Source organism: Xenopus laevis, chromosome 5L (assembly GCF_017654675.1).
Source record: "Xenopus laevis strain J_2021 chromosome 5L, Xenopus_laevis_v10.1, whole genome shotgun sequence".
Taxonomy (NCBI): Eukaryota; Metazoa; Chordata; class Amphibia; order Anura; family Pipidae; genus Xenopus; species Xenopus laevis.
In genome coordinates this window covers 88,817,782-88,843,422 of record NC_054379.1, presented here as the reverse complement: position 1 = coordinate 88,843,422, position 25,641 = coordinate 88,817,782, and the positions used below count along the sequence as shown (strand labels likewise).

The 25,641-nt window shown below is 36.3% G+C and overlaps 1 protein-coding gene across 4 annotated transcripts in view; it reads right to left on the bottom strand.

The window, feature by feature from the left end:
* The window catches only part of bach2.L (BTB domain and CNC homolog 2 L homeolog), a 187,614-nt gene that overhangs the window by 28,100 nt on the left and 133,873 nt on the right, over positions 1-25,641 (bottom strand). For all 4 annotated transcript variants that reach the window (XM_041563018.1, XM_041563020.1, XM_018263387.2 and 1 more), the window contains one exon: positions 12,673-12,927. In XM_041563018.1, the coding sequence (XP_041418952.1) occupies positions 12,673-12,927 (255 nt within the window). The remainder of the gene's footprint in view (positions 1-12,672; positions 12,928-25,641) is intronic.

Sequence of the window (25,641 nt, the reverse complement as noted above, 5' to 3'; positions counted from 1 at the left end):
GAAAAAAAAGAGAGCAGAGGGAAACAGAAAAAAACAAGTTCATTTGAAATCAATGTAGCTCACTGAAATGCCCCCCTACAAATAGGATTATTTAATTTAAACCCTACATCTGTCAAGCTCTGTTGCTTCAAATGGAGTCTGTCATTTCCCGGCTTTGTTATAAGTCAAGCTTATATTACAATTTATGTTCAGTGAAGTCATCACTTCCACAGCAGAATTAGAAGAAAAAAATTACACAGCAGTTAGTAATTGAGCAAAGTCATTGTGCCGCTTTGCAATTCAAAGTCATCTCGCTAAATGAGGACTCAAGCTGTCCTATACCATGCCTGTTACTAATAAATAAAAGACCTCTGGGAAAAGTGCTGAGCGTAGGTTGGATCTATTTTCAGCTTACATCAGCAGCTGCTACCCCTGAGATGATGCTTACTCTATACCATATGTAATCACTTCAGAGCTGCAACGAGTAAGATAATGAAAGAGCATGGCAGGAATCTCTACTTGACTGGAATACTAAATGAGAAAAATAATACAGAAAAAGGGGGCAATAAAACCGCATTTCCAAGTCATTAGCAAGAAAGACTTTGACATATGAAGCGTTGAAACCATTAATAGCACTTATCATACAGAGCAGAGACAATGGGGCAAATTAATCAACATGACAGAACTGGGCCATTTTATGCTAATGCGGGCAACTGGGTTTAAGATTATGTTCTACGAAGTCTGGAATGTAGATACCATTACAGGCAGGAAAGTGGATGGACAGCAAGCAACAGATCATAGAGTGCACAGGCACAGCTAAAAATACCACAAAACAAGTGAATAGTCTACAGAGACACTTTATTATAGGGACAGAACCAATATCCATGCAGCAAGTGTCATGCACAAACCGAAAAAAATGAAGGGGAAGGCTAAAGGTGAACTTCAAGTTATAATCTGGTGCCATGTTTCCATACTCCTTGGTGGGGCTCATTACAAACATTTGGCAAATTTATATCTGGCAGTAAAGGTTGCCATAGACACAGCAGTTATGATCTTTCCTGGAAAATAACTTTTTGGCCGATGTTCGGGTGCCTTCAAAGGCGCCCAATCTAAATTATCTGGCAAGCCCGATTGACGAGTCCACAGGTATCCAAGTCATCGACCAATATCCATCGGCTTGTCTCCCACCGTGCACGCACCAAATATCGTAAAATTCGTTTTGTACTCTATTATCGGTGCGTCTATGGCCACCTTAACCCATAGTGACTCAAATGTTGGGGCCCTAAAAAGATTTTGTTGTAAGGCCCATACCTTCTAGTTACATACACTCTTGTGAGTTATCATTGTAATATGTGGCCATCTGTGTTTTCTATAAATGCTTGCATGGCTTTGGCTATCAATTTATATAAATAGTGGAATCAAATGGAAACAAGCTTCCATGAGTAAATCCACATGAAAAGGGGCTCTTCAGCCAGTATATTCAATATTTTGACCTAGTTGTCTGGTCTACAACTCTGTTTGTAAAGGATGAATGCTGGGAGTTGTTTTTTGCAGCTAGAGGGACACATGCTGGACCTCCATCAATTCTTCCCCTGATATTTATTTTGCATGTTGGTGCTCTACATTCCTCCCCATTCCTCCCAGTGCATAAAGATAAAAGATCAATTCTGTAACATTGCAGACAATATGATTCAGTATGAACCTCATAAAAACATACATGGATACTGAGAGCAGTCTAAGCCAGCAGAGCTAACCATGGCGTTACTGTCACATATAATAAAATGGCTACATGTAGGTTTGAGGCAAGAATATATACGGGACTGCTCATGCACATTGTTCTTTCCTTCCCCTTTCTCTTATGCTACTGTGCAAATTTCCTTACTGGGGGGCTGGGGAGAGCACATTGCACTTGAATGACAGCTGCATTCCCACAAAGCCTTTCTGGTGAGAAGTGGAGCTTCACTCATTACACCGCTCTGCAATAATAATGCTGCTTCACACTGACAAAGAAAACACCATTTTAACCCTTTTTTGTGTGGGAGGTTACATATCATAAAATGGCTTACGTAATGGCTTAGGTATGCATGTCCATACAGGATTCCACCTTGTTTCTTTTCTCAAGAGGAAAAAACTATAGGGAAATACTATTCTTATTTTTTTTAAATAGTAACACAAGCCATTTAAACAATGAAATAGGAAACATTAAAGGAGAAGGAATTAAAATGGTTTTAAAAAATTGCAGGCAGGATATCAGCATTCTTATGGGGGAATGTAATAAAAGTGGAAGAAGGTTTGCAAATGTTATTGTTTTTACCAATGCACAGTGAATATAATAAAAAGATTTGCTCCAAAAGATTACGACACCGTCAGCACAATTAAAATTTACAATGTACAATGAAAATTTGCAATGCAAGAACAGTTTAAGGATGAATATTACATTGCGAAATGCACATTTTTATTCTTATTTGTGCAAATTGTTTTGCTCTTTTTGGGACAAATTTTTCTAAAAAAAAATTGGTTTTCCCATGTGGTTAAATATTTTCTCATTTATGGGACAAATTTTTCTAACAAAAAAAATAGTTTTTCCCATGTGGTTGAATATTTTCTCATTTATGAAAGCTTTTCTGACATTATCAAACCTCTTCCGGACATATATAATTTGGCACAACAACTGCTGATATACGTGAACTTGAGTTTGCAGTCTACTACATATGATTTATGCAGTTCAGAAAAAGTTTAAATATCCCTTGCCAAATTAAATTTTCATCAATTTTGTGCAGTGTCGGACTGGGACACCAGGGGCCCACCAACAACCTTAGACAAGGGGCCCACCAATAAAACCTTAGACCAGGGGCCCAGTCTCAGTACTAATATTCTTCATCTCCTCAATCAACCACTATTCTCCTAGTTTGTTTTCTGTACATACTATAATATATTATTCCATCTATTTAGCCTCTTTGTTCTCATAGAATAGGGAATGGCCATGTAATAGGCCAAAAGTTTAGCAGCATGAGGGCCCACTGACACTTGGGCCCACCGGGAGTTTTCCTGTTATCCCCGATGGGCCAGTCCGACACTGATTTTGTGAATGAAAAACAACTACTACTACAAGACGTCTAATGAAACAATGTGTTTCTAAATGTTATTACAAATTGAAATGTTATTGTAGGAACTTTAAAACATAGAAACAAAGAGTATTTAATAACATTCCCTTTGGCACAGACATAGTTTGTAAATGCAGTACTATCTAGCTGAGGATTTTTTTGACCACTAATCCTTCTTGAGCCATCGTGTAAGTTAATATACCTGCAGATTTTCAATGCTGTTTAAATAAGAGCACTGTGAGGGCCATTCCACAACCTTCAGCTTGCATCTTCAAGTAGCTCATGGTGACTTTTGAGGTATGTATAGGATTGTAGGAGCAAGTCCCTTTTTAACATCAGTTTCATGGCTGTTTCAAATTAGCATCCAGAATTTGCAGATAATTTGTGGAATTCATTCTTAACTTTTTACAAGGACAATGATTTCTTGCCAATGGCTGACACACAACCTCAACAATTAATGGGTCTAACCCCAAAGTAGCATGTTTTTTGCGGCTGCATTTTTCTCCACATGAACCTTTGGTAAACGTGGCCAAAGATTTGTATTTCTGCAGTCCACAGCAGTCATCTCTAAAAGGCCTCTGGCTTGTCTAGATGCAATTATGTATACTTCAGATGTTTAGGTTTGTGATGAGTTTAAAGATCTGGCCAGCATAAGAGAAGTTCTCTGAAAGGTTTCTTGGTCTTCCAGATCTTGCCATGACTTTCACAGCAATAAGTGTTACTATGTTCTTCCCGTACCATTGGTAGCCCATGGTTGTTGAGTGGAAGTCTAAAGTTTGGAACATCAGAGCCTTTATTAAGCTCTGCAGTTGTCAACAAGTCACAATGTGTAATGGCTATTAAGGCCCAATGAGGTAATTAAGGTCAGGGACCTGGCAAAAAAACAATGTTTAATACTGGACAAGTGGAAGGGTGTCACAACTTTTGCACGTCACAATTATGATTGTCTTTGTTTAAAAAATCCAAACTGTGTATCAATATTTGTGAATATGCTATTTTTAAACTCACTGATTCCTTTAATAATTGTTTCTTACTTTTCACTGACAACTAATAAAATGAAAAGTACTACAACAATGGGTGCCCAAACTTTTGCATTCAACTGTATGATATATAAAATCTGAAGAGATTTTCACTGTATCTACTGAAACAATTTAAACTACCACTACTAACTACTGTTTGTTCCCATACATAAATATATAATAAAATTCATGAAATTCAATCAAGAATAAAAAAAAAAAAAACAATTTGTTGCTTTCTTGTCAGCTAAAATCTTCCTCTTTGTTATATGTTTCATAATGCTGAAATGAGTAGATCTGTCATTTAGAACAACCAATCAACTTGTTATGGATGTTAAATTTGTTTGATAGTCTATTATTTGCTTCTTGCAGATTTTAATATTTTTATTATTTTACTACTGTTTCCCAGGTTCGGTTAATTCAACTACAGTGGAACCTCAATTTTATATCCCCTGGTTTTTGATGTTTTCCCTCATTTTACATTTTACATGTTTTGTGGTCCCACCTATATATTATGCATAATACATTTCCCTGATTTAACATTTTCCTGGATTTTACACTATTTTTTTCTAGCCCCCTGAAAAACTTAAAATGGGGGTTCTGCTGTATTCTTCTCTTACTCATGTTGTCTAACCTTCATAAACAGCATAAGTCAATTTGTTACATGAGGCCAATCAATGGCTGGTTAACGTGACCTAATAATACCAACATTCTTCTTGCACAACTAACACACTCATTCTAGATGTCAAGGACAAACAAAATGAAAGATTCTGCAGTGTCAGGAAAATTAAAGCCAGAGAGAGCTACACTGAACTGATGTAATAGCTAAACAACATACTCAGAGTCAGATGTACCACAATGCTACATACATAATATACATATGATACATATATAATGTACATATAGCATCTCCTACAGCACAGAGAATGCAAAATATAGAAATGGCAGCTTATCTATACAGAGATAAGCGAAAACTACATTATTGTTATTTATTACATACTCAAAAAACTAGCACGTTTTAAAGTATGACAAGCTTGCTGCTGGAAATACATGGAAACATTCTGAATGAACATACACAGTAGCATCTGTTTAGAATACCAACAAGTTAAGAAAAATAAGTCTCCAGTTGAAGTTACGGCATTAATTCTTATTTTCCATTCAGAGGAAAATCATTTGCAAGTTAGAGTGTTCTGCTTACAAACTTGCAGTCAGATGTTAATTAATGAAATGTGTATGACAGGACACTGTAGGGATTTGCCATATTAATTACTAGCTCTTGTTAATTACTACAGCAGAGAAATGTCTTGATGGGTAATATAGTAATGGGCAGTATTCTGTTACAGCACCTACTTGTTTAAGATTTTAAATGTGTCATTTTCTATGCTCCATGACATCAATTACTCCCAGGTAGAGACACTGCAATTATATCGTCATGTAGTTATCAGAGGTTTGAGGATAACAAGCAGCTGAGATCATAGCATAGACGAAGATCATTATGAGGTTTTTACGATCTAAAGAGGAACTTTTTCATTTTGCATGAAAACTAGCTGCAGAATGATCTTATTAAATAGAGGGCTGAGAATAACTTGAGTTATAGTTCCAGAACAATCAATAGTTTTGTTTTTTTTTGGTAGCAGTTGAGCCTACGAACATAAGTGAACACCCGCAATGGTTGTGAATGCTTTCAGCCATGGCAAGGCCATTGACACAATGCACTGACATGCTGTGCAGCACACTGTGTGATTCAGTGCTTAATGGACTGAGACTATTTGGCAACAGAAACACACTTGTATAATTCAGCATCGTCTAATTAGATTTATGCTGCTGTTCTTGTATTATACATCAAAAAGGCACACAAAGCTTGCTACAAAATGCTCACAAAGAGCTCAGAATTTTTTTTTTTTATTTGTCATACCATTTTTACTTTACCGATTCACTGAATATTTAATGTGTGTTCTCTTTTCTAACAACACCCGCGAGACAAGCTAAAATGTTCTACTTGGCGGAATGTTCTCAGAGTAAAAGTGACTTCCATCAGACAGTGCATCTGTTGGGATTTTTTAAATGATGTTCTGTTTAAGAGATGTATTAACCCCTGCAGAGCCAGTAAATGGCACATTTATGGTCTGGGTACTTTTATGTACTCATCGATAACTTAATATTTCTACAAAAATGTGAGAATTATGGTTTTCCAACATTTCAACATTTTTGCAATTTAAAAAAAAAATCATTTTTTATTTATGGATTGAAGAGTTTTGTAAAGGCTTCATACATGAGCCAATAAACTAGGCAGACTCAGCACCTTCAGGATGCTAACTTATCGGATAGTGTATGAGCCCATTGAATTGACCTACCCAAACCATATCTTGCCAAAATCTGTCTAGAGTAGAAAATCCTATCTGACGAGGACTTCATTGGTATATTATCCCTCCAAAAATGATCTAAAATGCTTAAGATAGTGGCCTTTAATTTTTCAATAGTCCACAAGTAAAAAATAATTTGACCCGGAATGTGAGTCATTTTATGACTGAATTATCCTATTCAGTGTACATTTTTATCTAATTTATGACTACTGTGGTTCAGTCTTTGTTACAGAGATTAATATTTGTAATGTTTAACAACCACAGCATATTCTGTTCAGGCTGGGTACTTGCCTAAACAGGGTGCACATGGGATCCTATCATATGGCTTCAACAGTGCAAAGATAACGGCTTTCAAGGAATTTATCTTACGATGAGTTCTGGTTTGCACACAATAGTAAGTTATAGAAAGTAACTGCTGGCAAATGTTCGGTTTTAATAGGCTGAAAATGATTTTAGTTATGTGTGCTTAAGGACTTTAAAAGGATAAATGAACTATATTAAAAGTACGTTTAATCATCTTCAGCCATGCAGAGGAGGTAAGTTCCCAGAGCACAATAAGCTATTCAGTTATACATTATTGGCTATTTAGGAGAAAAAGGAGTAGATGAAAATATGGTATATTTTTCTTTAATGTTGCTATGGAAACTTGCAACACAGTAGTATTATGCATTTCCCAGATGCAACTGTTTTTATGCCTTATACTGACTATATATATATATATATATATATATATATATATATATATATATATATATATATATATATATATATATATACATTGTACTTTATGATCTTCTCTTAAATGGACAGCATGGTGGGGGTCAGGAGTCTGATTCCAGCCAGAGCACGATATGCAAGGAGTTTATATGGAGCTTGTATATTGTTCTACCCATGTCTGCGTGGGTTTCCTCCCACACTCCAAAAACATATAGGCAGGTTAATTGGCTCCATACTGTGTGCAAATGTGATAGGGAATTTAGACAGTAAGCTACATTGGGGCAGGGACTGATGTATATATATATATATATATATATATATATATGAATTTCGTCTAGCACGCGCACTACATACACATTGGCAGTATATTGTGTTTCCTTTTAAAGTCAATACAGAGATAAAGGTAATGGATTACCTTGGTTGTTTTCCACAAAGCTCATGTTAAGGCATGGAGCAAGACTGACATGTCATTGATAAAATAATTGTATCACTTTAAATATTATCAAAAATTTAAGGACACCTTTTTATGGGAGCTAGGGGAGTAAGCCAAGATTCTATATAATAAAGGGGCTTTAGAGCAGAATGAGCTATTACTATTCCAATAACTTCAATCAGGTGTTCTGATAACTAATAATATGCTAATACATCTAATTACACTAAACTACTAGCAGAACTGCTGATTGGTTGATATAGGATACTGGACTTGGCCTATCAAACAACCTGACAATGGATAAAGATGTAAAACATTTCTCTAGGGCTTCACACCAAGAGCAAGCAAGCAATACAACATTTGATTTCAAATAGCAGACTGCCGATTGGTGGCTATAGGTCCTGCAACTAGAGCATGCTATTCATGTTATTATATTAAAAAATTAGGCAACATTTGCCTCTCTAGTTGTTGTAATCAATACTGATCGATGCCATAATTCTACATAGATATAAAGAATTCTGTCCCTAAGCTAGATGTTTAGAGAAAAAAAGCTTTTGTACTCACTCCTAATGCAGGCCACAGCAAGTATGGAACTTAGAAAAGACAAACCAACAAATTCCTTTCTGGTTCTGTAATGTGTTATTTGTGTCTATTTCAACTGCTTCCCCAAAGCCTTTTTTTCTTTTTAAATTAGGCTGAAACTGCTTGTGTCACAGTAAGTGACTGTGTAATAGGGGCAAACAAAAAGGCAATGCAATCGGACAGGGAGAGATAAAGGTTATTAAAAAAATGTTTCTACATACGGTCCTCATAACAAACTGAATAGCAACACTGAGCCAATTACAGTGCAAGCGTATGCGGTGAATTGTATCAGAGAAAAAGCTTCAGGCTCAGTTCTGAGGTTAAATAAGGTATGCGTCTAAACCTGCACTATGGTATATACAGATATCCTAAGGCAATATTACTTTATCATAGAGAGTTTAAATAGAATAGCCTTTATTTCACATGGAAATGTATGTTGTTAGGAATTTAAACTCATTCTGAGAGATATTTATTGAGCAGTGTGTGTGAATGAAGAAAAATAAAAACAGCACATCATTTATCTTGTGCCAGTGACTATTCAATACTGTTTTGGTCTTATTTGAAGAATAAAAAAGGAACAAAAATCACATAATGCAGCAATCACTAACCGTATTAAAACTAATTCCACTTGTAAGTGATATAGTTCATTACAAAAACTGGCAATACACATTAAGGGGCCAATTCATTAATTTCGAGTGAAGGAATCGAAGTTAAAAAACGTTGAATTTCGAAGTGTTTTTTTGGCTACTTCAACCATCGAATGGTCTACTTCGACTTCGAATCGAAGGATTCAAACTAAAAAACGTTTGATTATTCGACCATTCGATAGTCGAAGTACTGTCTCTTTAAGAAAAAACTTCGACCCCCTAGTTCGCCACCTAAAAGCTACCGAACCCAATGTTAGCCTATGGGGAAGGTCCCCATAGGCTTGGCTAAGTTTTTTTGGTCGAAGGATAATCTTTAGATCGTTGGATTGAAATCCTTCGAATCGTTCGATTCGAAGGATTTAATCGTTCGATCGAACTATTATTCCTTCGATCGTACGATCGCAGTATTTGCGCAAAATCCTTCGACTTCGATATTCGAAGTCGAAGGATTTTCATTCCCAGTCGAATATTGAGGGTTAATTAACCCTCGATATTCGACCCTTGATGAATTTGCCCCCTAGTTACAGCACTGCAGAATATATTAATGCTTTATAAATATGTGTTAATAGAACTAATAATTCACAGAGAATCTGAACTTTGACAAATTTGGAAAGGTATTAGGGGTTTATGGAGAGAAGACGGCATCCTCAACCTAGACACTGACCAAGGAAATTGTCGTTTAAGCCCCATACCTAGACTAACATATCTTTGACTCAATAGTGACTAAAGTTGAAAGGTAAACTACCTTTGTGAGGCTCATGTCTCTACTAGCCATGAATTCACAAAACCACATTATACAGGGGGGGGGGGTAATCCACTTTACAATGGAAATCTGGGAATATATATATAATCATTTTAGTGTTTCAATCATACCTCATGTGATGTTTAACAGAGGCCAGGATTCAAATATACTGCCTACGCCTGCTTACAAAGTCATAAGTAAGTGTCTATATGTACATATATTCTCGTTTCAATACATGGTGATTCTGAAATCTGTCCGAAAATATTCTACAAAAAGTTTTCTTGATTTATACACTCATCAGACATAACCCTTTCCAATTCAAATTGTAAAACTAATTACGGCTGATTCCTACCAGTGACTTAACTAGGGGACCAAGGACCAAGGTGCAAAACTTGCATCCGCCCCCTGCCTTATGAGGGGGATGTCCCGGGGTAGTCCAACCTACTGCTCCCCTGGTAGTTACAACACTGATCCCTTCATCTCTGGCATGGAAAGGAATCCATCTCAGTATGAGGTTGTGAACATCAACCATTCCGTATCACTGTAGAGTGGTGATAGAATTACAATCCCATGGCAACTATACCAGCGCTCGATGACAATTACCAGCAAAATGAATGGGATGTCAAAATAGGCTGTTTTTCACCCACCTTTGGAGCTACTAATGGTAATGGCATAAAAATATTTTAAATTTCTGTGTGCCATAGCCATAAAAGAGTAATATTGTATTGTATAGTAATGTAATGCAATGCATACGACTTAATAGTCTGCCTTAGTTGCTTGTTGCTCCCTAGTTTGCCTACAAAATGTCATTATATGCTCACCCTCATATTTTTTAAAGCTAAACAAACAATAAGCAAATTATTTAATTAATTCAGCAATAAGCAAGGTTTGATGGTTGAAAACCGCCTGTATCTGCCCCGTTATTAAAATAAAATTCTATTTTTCCACTACAATTTCTCAGATCAGCAGTAAGCTTGTTCTTGGTCTCTTCTAACGTCTCACAAAATTCCACACGTTGAATATTCCTCAGGGACAGCCAGAGCAAGGATGAAAATATTTGCTGAGTAAGTCACACGCAGCAAACAGCAGACCTGTTCAAAGACCCTCGAGAGAGTACTTTATGTTCCAGTAGTGTTGAGCATTGAAATTAAATGTTCCATTATCACTAAGCATGCAGCAAAAGGCTCTGTATATGACGAAGGCAGGAGGAATAAATATGTTACTATGCTTTCCATCTAGAAAAACAGAAGTGACCTATCACTGACAGATACATTAGATTCCATTCAAACTGAAAATAGTCTATGGAGTTGGTGTTGATGGAATGTCTTTATTTGCCTTACATAAATAGCTACTGGGAACAAACAGAGTCTCTGTTCACATTCTATATGCAGCAAAAGGAGAAGAGATGCATAAGTAAAACTGACTACATTACACTAAATACTCATAGAATCCATGATGGATGAGTATATTTGGGTACAACATTCATTAAAAATGTAGTTGAATACGGCTGCTGTATGGGGAAAACAGTACGGAAACCCTGTGCACTTCCAAAACTAACTGGCAAACTAACTGGCAAAGATATGATGATGTTGAAAATATAATGATTGGTTTTATGTTTATCTGTAGAGCACAGTGATTTGTTTTATGTTAAAAGCCTGTGATTTTGGCAGATCCATGCTACGATTTTTTCATTGACAAGGCTTGAAATCTGTGCTTCTTCCATTGTCCAGCCAAACACCACTGTGCTTAATATGTGCATTTATGTCCTTTACACCTAAGACCAAATAGATCACAGTTTCCAAGTTTCAGCACCTGAGGTGACGGATAATTAAATAACTACAGAGAGTTGATGCACCAAGAATTGAGCTCAAGGCTTCCTTGGTTACACTTTAGTGAGTTAATATAAAGCCAACCCTTCCATTATTTAATACTCCCTTTATATTCATTTTACATTTAAATGTTACGGCAAATGTTGGATTATATGTTTTTAGGAGAAGCAGGTGGCATGAAGATTATGTGGAATGTTTTCTCAATTGTATCTTCAATTAAAGTCCTGCATATTTAAAATGGTTTAGTCCGATTTAAAAAAAAACTGTACATGCTGGAAATATTGGCTTCTTTTTGTGCAATGTCACATTTATTTAAGTTTTTCAGCAGCATATTAATCAAAAGCCTGCACTGTTTATAGATGAATTGTATGACCAAGTTAAGAAAGGAGCAAACCAATACTAGAAAAGCTGGCTTATCTGTGCCATGCCACAAATGAGTTAACTACTCTAGCTATTAGTAGCAATGATGAAGTAATGTTAATTGGATAATGGCCGTCTGCCCGGAACATTGGCATGACCTACAGTGTCCTTGGCTAACAGCCATTAATGTCTCAGACACCTTTTCAGAAAAAAGAAATTGTCGTATCAAGAGAAGTTGAATCAAATCAAACTGCACACTTATCAGAAATATTATAAAATGAAAGTACATGCGATTGGTGAAAATTAGGTTATAAGATTGAATAAATCTAGTTATGCAACAATGTCAAACAAGACTCTAGAATTAGCTGCATTTCATACGCCGAGGTAGGGAGGGCACTGGGAAAAAAAGAATGATAATTAAAGAGAGTTACCAATTTATTAATCAAAGTTTTGTCTGTAAGGTTGAACTTGATGGATGAGTGACTTTTTTCAACATAACTTACTATGTTACTATGTAACACAAAGTAGACCAAACCCCTTCAGTTCTAATTACTGTTGGGAAACGGCTGTGCAATTAGACTCCAATAATAACCACTTCGTTTATCGCTAATGATTATTGGGAACACTTGTGCAACTAGGCTCCAGTTATGGTAATTATGATTTCTACTCATTATTAGTATTCAAAGAGGTTCTTACAGAGAAAGGTGTGTGATTTTATTGTGCAATAGTACATGGACCCAGATGGTCATAAAGCATAGAATCAAGTCCAAATGATCAGTGGATAAACAATGTTACTGATGTGACTCCTTGAAAACAATTGTATTAACAACTACACTTATATCAGTTTCCAAGACAACACACACAAAATCTTATTTCTTTATAGTTTATTATCAGAGTACATACCTCATCAGGCAAACTGACAACCAAGCCATGTTCAGTCTGTCCAACCAATACTTGCAAGAAGTATTCACTGCATGCAGCTAGGACTGCGCGGTGGGCCCGGAACTCTTTCCCTTCTACTATTAATGTAACATCACATAGAATGTCCTGTTTCCACTGGTCATTGAGGCACTGAAGGATATTAGTACAATGGACTGTTGATTCATACACGTACATGGGGGATTCAGTCTTCTCATCCACAGACATTCCGTTCACACCCTTAAAAAAGTTATAAAAAATTAGAAAACATGAATTAAGATTTCACAGTTAAAAAAGACAAATAAATGATCAATACATATAATACAAAATACCTGAAAAAAAACATGACAAAGAAATGCAAAAAAAAAAAACCCCTGGATATTTTTGGAAAATTAATAGAAAATAGTGTACATTCAGAGCTAATGTTTACCAAACAGTATAGAGTAGGGAAAAATATTGCATTCAATGTCTCAGTCAAACACTGGGAACTTGGCAAGAAATAAAAAGAAAGCAATTACTTTTTATTTTCCAACAGTTTTATGACACTAATGTTATGATTAAGGATAATCCATCAATTTAGTTTTTCAGAAGGAGCTTACTGTATTCAGGTGTGTGATGTAAAATATACTATCCTATAAAAATGGAGGGAATTTTGTGTGCAGGCTGAAACTCATTACGCCGCTTATGGACCTCAACATGACTTCTACTAGCAGAAGACTATATAGATCATAGAATCGGGCATAATAATGTGTCTTCAAAAACATAAACCTGAGTACCAACAGTGCTGGGTTTTGAAAACAGTAAACAGTTGGAACAAACATCCCCAAACCCAGAGAATAGCACTGGGATGTACTAGTGTTTTTTGGCCAAAATCCACTCTGTGTGTACAATGACAGATTCATCTCCAGTCAATGAGTACACTTACAGGTGGTTTCCTACCTGACTTTTCTCTGCTGGCATAAAATAGATTAGACTTAACTTTGTATTTGTAGGTAATATCTATGTATTCATGAATATGGTATATGCTACTCCAGCTGGCCATAGATGTAAAGTTTTTCAAAAGATCCGATCGTCATCGTGAGACCACGATTATCTCGAAACGATTGTATGATCGTACGAATTGTCCATCAACTAAAAAGACCATTTCAGGCGATATTTCCAGGAAAACAAAGGGGAGCGGCCTGCTTGTCCCTGCAAACATAGATAGATTGCACTGGGGCCAATAAAGATTTTTTAACCTGGCCGATCAATTTTCTGACAGATGGCGGCCGAAAAATCGTAAGATGTACAATCGTTCCAATCCCACTAACTGCACGATAATTTGAAGGATTGATCAAACTTCGCTAAAATCGGTCGTTCGGCAAGAAAAATCTTTGCGTCTATGGACCTTTATACTGTAAACTATTTGAGATTTTTTACTATCACTTAGTTATAACTGTTCAACTATATATGGAAATATTGGTTCTGCTGGAAATATATGTAACATATGTGATGAAAATAATAAAGCAATTTTCAATAAAAATCTTTTAGAACTGGAATGTTTCCATGGTGACAAAATACTTCTGACTGCTTTTAGCATGAACAATCTCTTTTGCGATTTTATAAATAAACTATAGAAAACATTTTTCTCTACTTTTCAGTACATCATGGGTTCACAATTACTTAAAGGGAAAAAAAACTGATAATTTGAAGCATAAAGGATACACATATAAAAAAGGAGTAATACATTTAGCACTAGTAGTAGTATGGTAGTACAGGTATATGTTTTTATTGATTTAGAAATTTTTAGTAATCATTTCATGTTGAATGCCAGAGGAAAAAAACTTTGATATTGGCATGAATATTTACTGCAGGTTACTTATCAGCAAAATTACTACTTTCAGCCTGTCCTCAGCTTTATGTCAGAGGAAGATTATAGATGTAGTTATTATAGGTCTGCTGGTACAATGCAATACACATGGCGGGTTCTTTGCCATGTGCCTTTGCAAGGATACAAAACAAATTGCTTCACTGACAATAAGTGGTAAAATTAGTTATTTACACTGTTTTCATTGGTAAGCTTATGCAAAACCTGCCACCCACCTGAAACTCCTACATACTTTAACCAATTAATTATCAATTACAGCACAGTAAAACAAAAGCACAAAAATAAAAAGTGATGCGATTTAATTATACGCTTTTTCTTCTTTGTCTGAAAATTCTATACAACACTGATTTGGATTAATAATTCATTCAGCAATAAAGTTGCAAGAAAAGATAATTATACAGTACAACAATTCTCACACTGATTTCGGTAATTACACATTACAGCTGTGTTAGCATTTTAAAAGGTTAGGGAGCTGCTGCAAATTGCTATGTCATACTTTCCTTCTTAAATGGCTGGTTCTGTGGATACAGAGAACAAAAATGGGAAAACATGCTGAATATGTCCAGTTTCAGCACAACCATCAGGGTTTGCCCATAGCTGATAAACTAAAATCCATACATCACTAATCACTGGGGCTAAGGCATAATAGAACTATGGGCCATAATAAAAATATTAGCCTCTTAGATTTGCTTGGTATTTATTCCACTGACTCATAAAATATTGTAAGTAAATTAAATATTAAGAGGCTCTGCTTTTAATTTTATTCTTCCCTTAGCATTGTGTCATGCTGGCTGACCACAGTCTACCTTATAGAATAAAGACGGCTTGTCAACATATAGATAATATATAGATAGTTAGCATATAGATAGTTAGCATTTAGGTTAAGCCTGCTGCAACAGGCCAAAATATACACAACAGAACTACCAACATTTAATATTATTTCAAAAGTGGCACAACAATATTGGCAACAGGTAAGATTATCCTGAACATTTATCAAGTCATCATATACTAAAATAAGAACGTTTTTTGTGAGTGTAAGTGGCATTGGATTGGAGGGAAGATAAAGGTATTACTAATAGCTGTATGAGAGTTATGGACTCTATATCATTTTATAGGGAGGGAGATATTGTGGGAGGAATATGCATACAAAGAGAGGTCATATTTTTTCTTTATATTTGCATGATAATACTCAATGGCTACTGGGATTCAAGGGAAAAATAACAGAATTCTATTAAACGCCCTCAAGGTTAGTGTGTTATTTTCATAGTGAGTGAATCCCTTTATATCTATAGGACCACTCACTTCTGACCAGTGAGTAGAGGCTAATAATTGTTAAAGTTAACAGACCTTCCAGATCCAGCTATAGGTCTAGCCAGAATGAACCTTGTGTGGGATAAGGCCAGAAGATAGCTTGATCACCCCTTGTATTGCATAGATGGTGTTAAATATGCATAAACAATCCATGAACTGCAGACTGTCAGGGTATAGTATACACTAGTATACCCTGAACATAAATGAATAGACCCCCAGTGCAAGCAAGCAAGTCACGCTATGAGAAAATACATGATTTTTTACACATTTTGTTTTCAGAGTGACTTCCACTTGCTTGAGGTCTGAAGTGGTGTAAAATAATGGCATTAAATGCAGCATTCATGTGGCATAAAATAAACACAAACCTTGGTAAATTTGCCATTTTTTGCCACTAATTGTTTTACACAGTATTATAAATAAGCCTCTATGGTTGCCCAGTTGCAGTAAGCCACAGCAAAATCAAGATGTTTGGTTTTAAACAGGTAACCAGTACATTCTACCTGCTTATAAACTGCTATGGCTTCCAACATCTGGGCAAACTTGATGGTCATTGATACCCACCCTGAACAGAAAAAGGAAAAGTTTTAATTCTAATGAGTTTAAAAATGTAGCAGTGTGGAAAGTAGAAATGTACAGGGTATAACAATGCTTACAATATGAATTACATATTTAAATAACAAGATCTGTAGAAAATTGGAATCAATATACATTGGAAAGATGAGTAAAATTAGATTTTCCTCCATTATGCACAAAAAGATAACAAAAGAAAACAATTTTGGTTGAAGTTCTCCTTTAAATTCACAGGATATTGTATAACAAATCAGAATGCTACTGCTTTCCCAATCAAGCTTGCTACAGTCTTTCAGAAGTGAATCTCACAGTAAAAGTAGTTTACTATGATTTAGAACTGACAGCTGCGCCACTGTAATATATACAGCAGTATCACACACATCTTTTTTGTGTTCTCTTATCCATAGTTAACATACCTCTACCACTATTGGGACCACATGCCTAAGTATGGTTACAGTTGCTGCAATTGGACTAATATTAAAGCAGATATTTATATATATGAGAGAGAGAATAGATAAACAAAATACTGCACTCCCGGGTAAAGCATGTTTATTTATCGTAGTCACTTGACAAGGGGACTCCTCAATTGACCCTTCAGCTATCCCATTGAACCCCATTGTTACATACCGTAATGAGACACCAGGAGTCAGAAATGGTGGCCACAGCATTTATTCACATTTTATCAAATAATCAGGACCTTGCCAGCCTCACCCAAAGGCAATATTCAAAGCCAGAATTCCATAAGAGATCGCTGCTATGCTCTTTAATTGAGCTCTATGTCATTATATCCAACACTGAGTATTAGGCTGCCTCTACCTACAGAGAGGATGGCCCCAAACTCTGCTACGAGCAGGAGGTGCATCTCCTACCATGAGAGAGGTTCAGTAACCCTGCTGTCGGTCCAGAATCTGCAGTTTGTCGATCAAAGGAAATCCAAGCAGGCTGACACTTAGCACAAGCTGTAGTAGCGTCGGTATCAATCAACCCACTGTGCAGTCACAGGAGAGAACCTCTTTTTTCCCCTCTTCTAAATTTACCTGTGCAGTACTCTGCCACTGCTGTGACAAATAAAACTTAAAATACATTATCATATATCCACTGTTTTGATCCAGAGGAAGGCAAAAAACCCAGCCTGAAGCCACTGTCAAGTATGCCTCAAGAGGGAAAAAATTCCTTCCTGACCCCAATGGCGATCAGAAACATTCCCTTGATCAAGCATTTGACATTCAATAAAATTAACTAATAACATGCAAACTCTCTCATGTTTATACTGTATAACTATACCGAAACCAAAATATAACAATACATGCAGGAATACATCCACATTTGTTATGAATAGATAATATGACAACATAAAGAGAAACTCCTGACACTTCTCAAAATATGCAAAAAAGGGGAGGGTGGGTGGTATGTTTCGACCTGCTCAGAAGATAAGGAAGTGAACTGCTTCTTCCCCTGACATCACATCCCTGTCTTTCTCTGCCCCCAGCCTGGCATTTCCCTGCCTTAACTCATTCCTTCTCACCCACTCACAGCTACCTCTGATTTTGCCAGTCTTTAAATATAAACCAGTGTAATTTGGCTGCTGGTCATTTGGATCCCTTATCATGCAGCCCCTGCGTTTATAGCTCCAGGGCTTTCCTTTCCAGCAGGCTGAAATAATCTGCTTATGAAAGCAAAACTTTTGTCTGAGGCTGCCTTAAGGTGGCCATACACGGGCCGATAAAAGCTGCCGACAGACCGTGTCGGCAGTTTATTGGCCCGTGTATGGGGCCCCCCCGAAGGGCTTCCCCGATCGAGATCTGGCCTAAAGTCGGGCAGATCTAGATCGGATGGGACGAAAAATCCAGTCGGATCGTATTGTATTCGTTAATGCGGCCACGCGATCCGACCGCCCATTACTATTCGTTAGGATCAGATCGTTGGGCCGTAGGGCCCACGATCAGATCAGCCCGATTTTGCCCACCTCAAGGTCCGCTCGTTTGGATCTCTCCGTGTATGGCCACCTTTAGTCCATAGATTTCCATGGCACGTGTCAGTGAGGTCCTTAGCCTCTTTATCGAGTGACAATGGATAACAGTCACCCACAAAAGCAGCCAGAGTCTCTTTCTGACCACTTCTTTCCCAAAACCATGACAGGGTAAAAGCTCATCTGCAAAGGACTTAAATAACTCTTTGCCTTGATTAAAAAGCACTGAAACACACCCAAATAAATGCCAATATACCTTGCAAATAGGAAGACCTCAGGGAGCGTGCCTCAGGAACGGGAGGTGGAATGGCTGGCCACAAAAGAAAGAAACTGCCTGATGTACAAAACCACTGGGTTGGTGTCTCTGCTCAAAAATGTCTACAGTGCTTTCCAGGGGGTAACTTTGGCCTTCCTTTGGGTCCCACCTCTGCACAAAATCACGGGTGACCCGTTGAACCTCCAGAACCCCCCGCCAACCGTGCATGATGGGCTTCCTCCATGGTTACGTCACTGGTGCTCCCTACAGATTACTGTAAATTAATTTCTACAATACACTTCTCTCTTTCCTAGTGTTAACTGTAAAAATTTTGGAATTATTGGCACTTCTGCCAATACAGTAGGACATTCCTTAACACCTATTTTTATGGCCTGAAAAATCTGAATTAGCTTGTTGATTTCTATGTTATTTGAATTACCTTGTTGTGTTAAATACCCCTAAAACACATTTACATATATATCATAGCACTAAATGCATAGAGAAATGTTCCTGGCTGGTTCCCAAAGAAGCACTAAGATTGGCTGAGGGAGACACATCTCCACAATGCTTCACCATTTTCAGATCAGAGGTTATGTACACGTAGATATATGCAAAAGACCACCATGAGGGCCCTCTGTTCAGACTAGTGCATCCATCACCAAGATACTTCTGTTCTGCTTCTATAACTCAGGGGTTCCTTGAGCAAAGAAAATGGGGAAATGCTCAAATTTGTAGGCAGCTGGAGATCTGCATGTGTGCTTATGAATCGGTTTGATTATTTTTTGTGTATTTGAACATGGAGTTTTGAAATTGACTTCACTTATTCCTTAATTGTGAATGGCTGAAATAAATATCCAGTTCTACAGTTGCTTAATTTCGTTTGGAATGGGATCCAGTATAAGTCCAGGAGTCAGCCTTGCTACTCAAATTTCTGTTTACAATAAATTATATATCTCATTTTTAATTATTATCGTCTGCTAATTCAATTGAAGAAAACACAATGTTATGAACTTCACTTATGTTTTATGCTTGAACCAAACTGTATCTCCAAGTGAGAAATACCTTTACTCGTTGGTCTTTATGAAGATCTGTACAGAGATTGGACTGGGTGATGCATGGATACACCTTAATTTTTGTGTCAGCATTGGGAGCTTTCAGTTGGATTATAGCACTAATCTATATACACACAGATATACACAGATAGATAGATAGATAGATAGATAGATAGATAGATAGATAGATACGTGTTTCGGAATGGTTGCCACACTCAACATCACAGGAGGACTTAGTACGAACTATTTAAAAATTTACCAATAACAAATGACAAAAGACCTCATTGTTTGAAATTCCTAGATACATATATCATTGAAACATAAAAGAATTAATTGTTCAGATGCAAAAGGTCCTAGTATTACTGGCTAGTTGTTTTCCCTCCATTTTAACATCGTCATCCCCCGCCTTGCTCAGTAACACAAACGTTTCTTATTCTCCACTGCTGCTAGTTTATGTAAATACCAGTCACAGTTCGAGCAACTCTTCTCACTACCAAAACGGTCTGAGATTCTTTTGGCTAAGAATCGTACTATGCCTTCATTCTAGAACGTTGTTCTAACTAAGCACAAATAATATGTGTGGCATCATATATACAGGCACAGTGCACACTAGTAAGGCTGAAATGCATCTCAATCATGTGTTCAAGGAAACAAATATTTGCTATGTAGCATTATGTTGTTTAATAAATACTTTTTTATGTGATTCAAAAGTGATATGAAGTGCATTCACAGATGTCAATGGTCCTGTAATCTACTTTATTACTGAGAAAGTGCTCACTAGTAATGGCTTGATTATCCGTTGTTTGGGGGGGGCAGCAAGACAGTAAAAAGCATGAAAATCTGCAAAACTGTTCTGTTTCAGGTGTACTTTTCTTTAATATGTAGCTAAAACATCTACTATATGGAAACCTATACACCAGAAAGTTCAAAACACTATTTTATGTTGTTGTTCTTAAATAAACAATGTTGACAGGCATGCTCTGAACATATAAACACATAGTTAACTTTGGGTGAAAAAGCATCAAGTTTAACCCCTCCAAGTGCACATATTTGTACACTTATATGTACAAATATGTACTGTACATTCCATATTTACATATAATTGTACATACCACCTAGTGTAGCTATACACTCACATACACAAACCATATATTCCACAAGCTCAGTGAAGAATCACTGCTTCTCTTATCTATCTGTCTAGTCTATCTGTCTAACGTACCCTAATGTAAGGTATGGGATCCATTATCCGAAAACCCGTTATCCAGAAAGCTTAGAATTAAGGAATAAAGGAGTACCTCATCCAAATTAAGATATAATTAATTCTTATTGCAAGCAAAACCAGCCTACTGGATTTGTTTGATGTTTACATGATTTTCTGGTACACTTAAGGTATGAATTTCACTGGAACACAGGTCAAATCCAAGCAGGTACAAGCCCTTACTGAGTTTATTTTGCGAACATGCAACGTTTCTGGATAACAGGTCCTATACCTGTACTTGCAAAGCGTAATCATGATTAATGAGAAGACAACAGCTTCTTTATGTTTAATTCTGTTCAGTAGATTTTTAACCCTCAAATCCCTATCATTCTGGAAAAAAACGAATCCATGGTTTGTTTTAGGCCCATTAATACAGTACCATATGCTACACACTTAAACTGAAGGCATCCTATCAATGTTTTAAGGCTTATGTGTATTATAGCATTATAACTTTTCCCTCCATGAAATATGTTCTAACAATCAAGAAAAATGCAAGCGTAGAGACACTCACCTTTATACAAAAGAAAAGCAATGAGTTGCTGTAGGATCATATGTTGGCATCTGCTATTTTTTCCCATTTCCCTTCAGTGCAATTAAAAAGATTCTCATAAACAGTGAAGGAAGCACACTGTTCACTAGTTAAGGGCAAATCCTACTAGTCTTGATAAGAACTGCTAGCAGTCTAGAGGGGGAATGTTATGAGTCCACTGAACGTTAACTATAAAATCAATATTTTAAATGGCACTATAGCATTTTTCTGCTGCTTGTTACCATTTAGTGGACTATTGAAACTATTTATCTCTGCCCAAGAACTATTCTTCAGAGCTGCAATATTCCTTTTATTGTAAAATTGTTATTACAGCCACACATTTAAATGCCATTTACAAGGCACATTCAGACTAAGATGACTCAGCTTGATGTTATGATGTCAGCTTATCATTGATGATATTATATAAGACATAAAAATGATTAGACACTGACCTATATAAATCCCTAGGTCAGCAGGTACCTATTATTTACTGGGATTGACTTATCTAGCCAAATAATAGAAATTCACCTATAGGGCAGCTAGTTTATCAGAAAACATAAAATTTAATTTGCCTCCACCAACCTGACAAACATTAGTGACAAGTAATCATAGAGCATTGTCTTTGATTATGCCCGTGTTTAGGTTATTTACAATAATAAGCAAAGGTGTAACAAGGGTTGAACAAGTGTGTTCTCTGGACATAAGAGGCAGGTTCGGGCAGCTAAGATTTGACAAAACAAACACCACTGCTGCTATCTGAGCTAGAAAAGATCAGTTCCTCAAGAGAAGCAAGATGCACTAGTTGATTAATTTCAGGAAAAGCATATCCTCTGGCCTACAAGGAGTTCATCGCAACTCAATGAAACATTTAAAACAGTCCTATATATGAAAACTGTATCAGCTATTCAGCACTAGTTCTAAGATTATTCAGGGCAGCCAGAAAGTGTTTTTCAGCCTTCAGTCAAGAGCAAGTAGGAATTCTCCCTAAATTTATTTCGAACTGGATTTAAGATTGCCAACTTCAGACCATACACACACACTATAGTCAGGCTCCAATTAAGGCACAAACAGCACTAGTAATGGCCCAATATATTACGACACTTTGTCAAAGTCTATAAGGTTTCTGTTTTAATGGGAGCAAAATATGAGATTTTAATTGCACTACAATACCCTTAAAGCCTATATGGCCTCCATATTAAAAATACCCATACAGCATGGTGGAACAAGTAGACATACAGTACAAATAAGGAAAATATGTACACATATTATTAGTAATACTGTACATTAGAATTAGTGCACCTCCAGTTCTTTTTTCTTGTTGCACTATTACACTCTTCTAAATGTAAATAACCCCACAAGCACCATATGAACTCCATTTCCAAAACTGAATGAAGTGAAAGCCTGAAGCCAGTTCTATAACATCTATAAATTTATGCTGACAACAGTTTCTTTCCTACACCAATTCAGATACAATGCCTGTGGGGTTGCCTCAGTAATGTCATTTAGTGAAGTGGCATTCCCATGATGCCTAATGCAGCACTCCCTTACATGATCATTAATGGATACTGCACTGTCATCCAAAGACACTGATTTAACGGATCCTTCCATTCCTTTCCATAGAAAATATATAAAGGGCATCATTTCTAATCATACAATTTTAGCTTTTAATAAACTCAATTTTATACCTGGATTCTCCTCCCTAACATCAAGCGTAGGGTTATTTGTGAAACATTATACTGAGACAGCAAAATTTATTAATGCACAGCAAATTATTTTTCAAGTTAAATATTTATAGGAATCTTCTATGGCTTTACATAGTATGTGCTTTTCAATGCTGCAAAAATCAGACTGCAAATACAGTGGTTCTCCCACCATTAGCTCTGTAGCTCAGTAAATCTGCTTTCTTTGCAGCTTTAGGCAGCTGTAATGACTAATGAAGATGACATCATTAGAGGCCTCCTAGTAAGCAATAACATTATGATGAGCTGGCGGAATGCATTTGAGGCTTTTTGTGCCACTTCCAAACAATATGACTTGTCTGGAGCCATTCTGCAAACCAGCTAGGATAAAATCAGTTTTTTTTGGAAACCAAAGAATTATATGGGGGGGGGGAGGAGATTATCATTTATTAAAGATACACTAAAGCCATTCAGCAATTAAGTGTATTAAAGGAAATTCGTGTACATCATGTTTCTATGTTTCTATGGCAACATATGTCTATGTACGGTCTATTGATAGTTACAATTGCTTTATATATATATATATATATATATATATATATATATATATATATATAAATATATATATATATATATATATATTATATATACAGTATATATATATATATTCATGATACAACTTTGAATGTAAGACTATAATGTCACCTTGTTGTGAAATGCATTTTTAAAGAGATACTGTACAGGAGAATTAAAACACACACACACATATCAACACATACACACTAGCATGCAAATATACATGTACAATATTATTGCTGTGCTTGAGAGATGATTTATTGAAATGTTATTGATTGGTAACGAAGGTCAAATGTTCTGCTGTAATATAATTTGGCCACTGAGAGTAATGTTTTGCAGATGATATTTAAAATCTAGACCAATAAAGCTCTACATTTTATTCAGTACTATGAATGTGTGTCTTTTAGTTACCCCAAAGATAACCGGGTACAACTTAATTCTATCACAAATAACAAGAAGCCAAACCTCTTTCTTGACACATTTTAAGACGTCATTCATTTTATTATTGCCATGGATGAAAAAACAACATTTTGGAAGATACTGCCTTGGTTAGGGTCAGAGGGAGGGAGAGCTAAGAGTCTTTCATCTGAATTTGTGTGTGTGGGTTTCCCATTGAAGACTTTTGTTGGTCTAGCAGGTGACCTAGAATAAGAACCATTATGTGGGTGGGACAGTTACATTTTAGCATGCACATATGCCAAAACTAAATACAAATTAATTAAATCATTCTTAGTCATGCATTAATCATGCCAGGGTTGACCATAATTTAAAACTCCTTCAATTTTACCTTAGCTCTCAACAGACACATCTCTCCTTTATACAGCAAATACCTTACAAACGCCCACCCTCTTTAAAAGTATTTCCTTTGCTATCATATATGCCATTCCCCCTCTATTCTTCCCATATCATATTCCCACAATGCCATACAGTATTCTAAAATAGTTTTCATCCACAAAGCCTTTTCCTAACATGGCTACTGCTGCTGTCTAGTCCATAGAATATATACAAATCAACAAGAGAGCTGAGAGAAAGCAAACGAAGAGGCAGAATTTGCTGCTAAGTGCTCTTTATTGCACACAACATGTTTTGGGCCCAAAGCCCTTTATCAAGTGTACAAATCATTATGTGAACAAACTTTTAAGGTGTAAAACAGGAAGTGAGATCATAAAACATCGTATGTCAATCAAAAGTGGCATAGTGCTCATGTCGTCATAATTTAAGTTAATAAAAATATATATAATAGCCTTTTTGCATCGTTATTATAGTTCAACCGTGATACAGTGCTGATGTCATCACAATATGTGCTCATAAAATCAATAAAAATGTAAAAATAGTACAAAAACAGTCCAAATGGTCTTTTGACTTCATTCCAAGGTTACGAAATTTACATAAGTATTGCACAAAGGTTGTATCTACATAGTGTTTCACTAAAGTGCTGATATGCTAATGAACACAAAAGGAACTGCCCATTTCTAGGCCTACCACTAAAACAACAAGATCACATGTCTATTTTACATAGAAGGATTACCCAATATTCTTACCACTAGTTGTACATATAATGTAACTATCTTGGGTTCAGTAATTCTATTATCTGCAAGGAGACAAATCAAGTTTAAGTTTCAAAGGAGAATAAATTACAAATGTATCAAAAAAACAAATGTATCAAAAAAATGTATCAAAAAAACGTCTCGATGGGCTATAAAAAAGTTAAAAAGTTATCAATCATCGTATACACAAAATAGAGATAAGGGATGCAACAATGTAGTTATAGGAAACATTTGATACTCCAGCTATCATTCATGCCTTTTGGATAGAGAGTATCCAATTTTTTAATCCAGTATGCCTCCCTCTGTGACAATTTTTTTCTCTGATTGCCTCCTCTTTGCA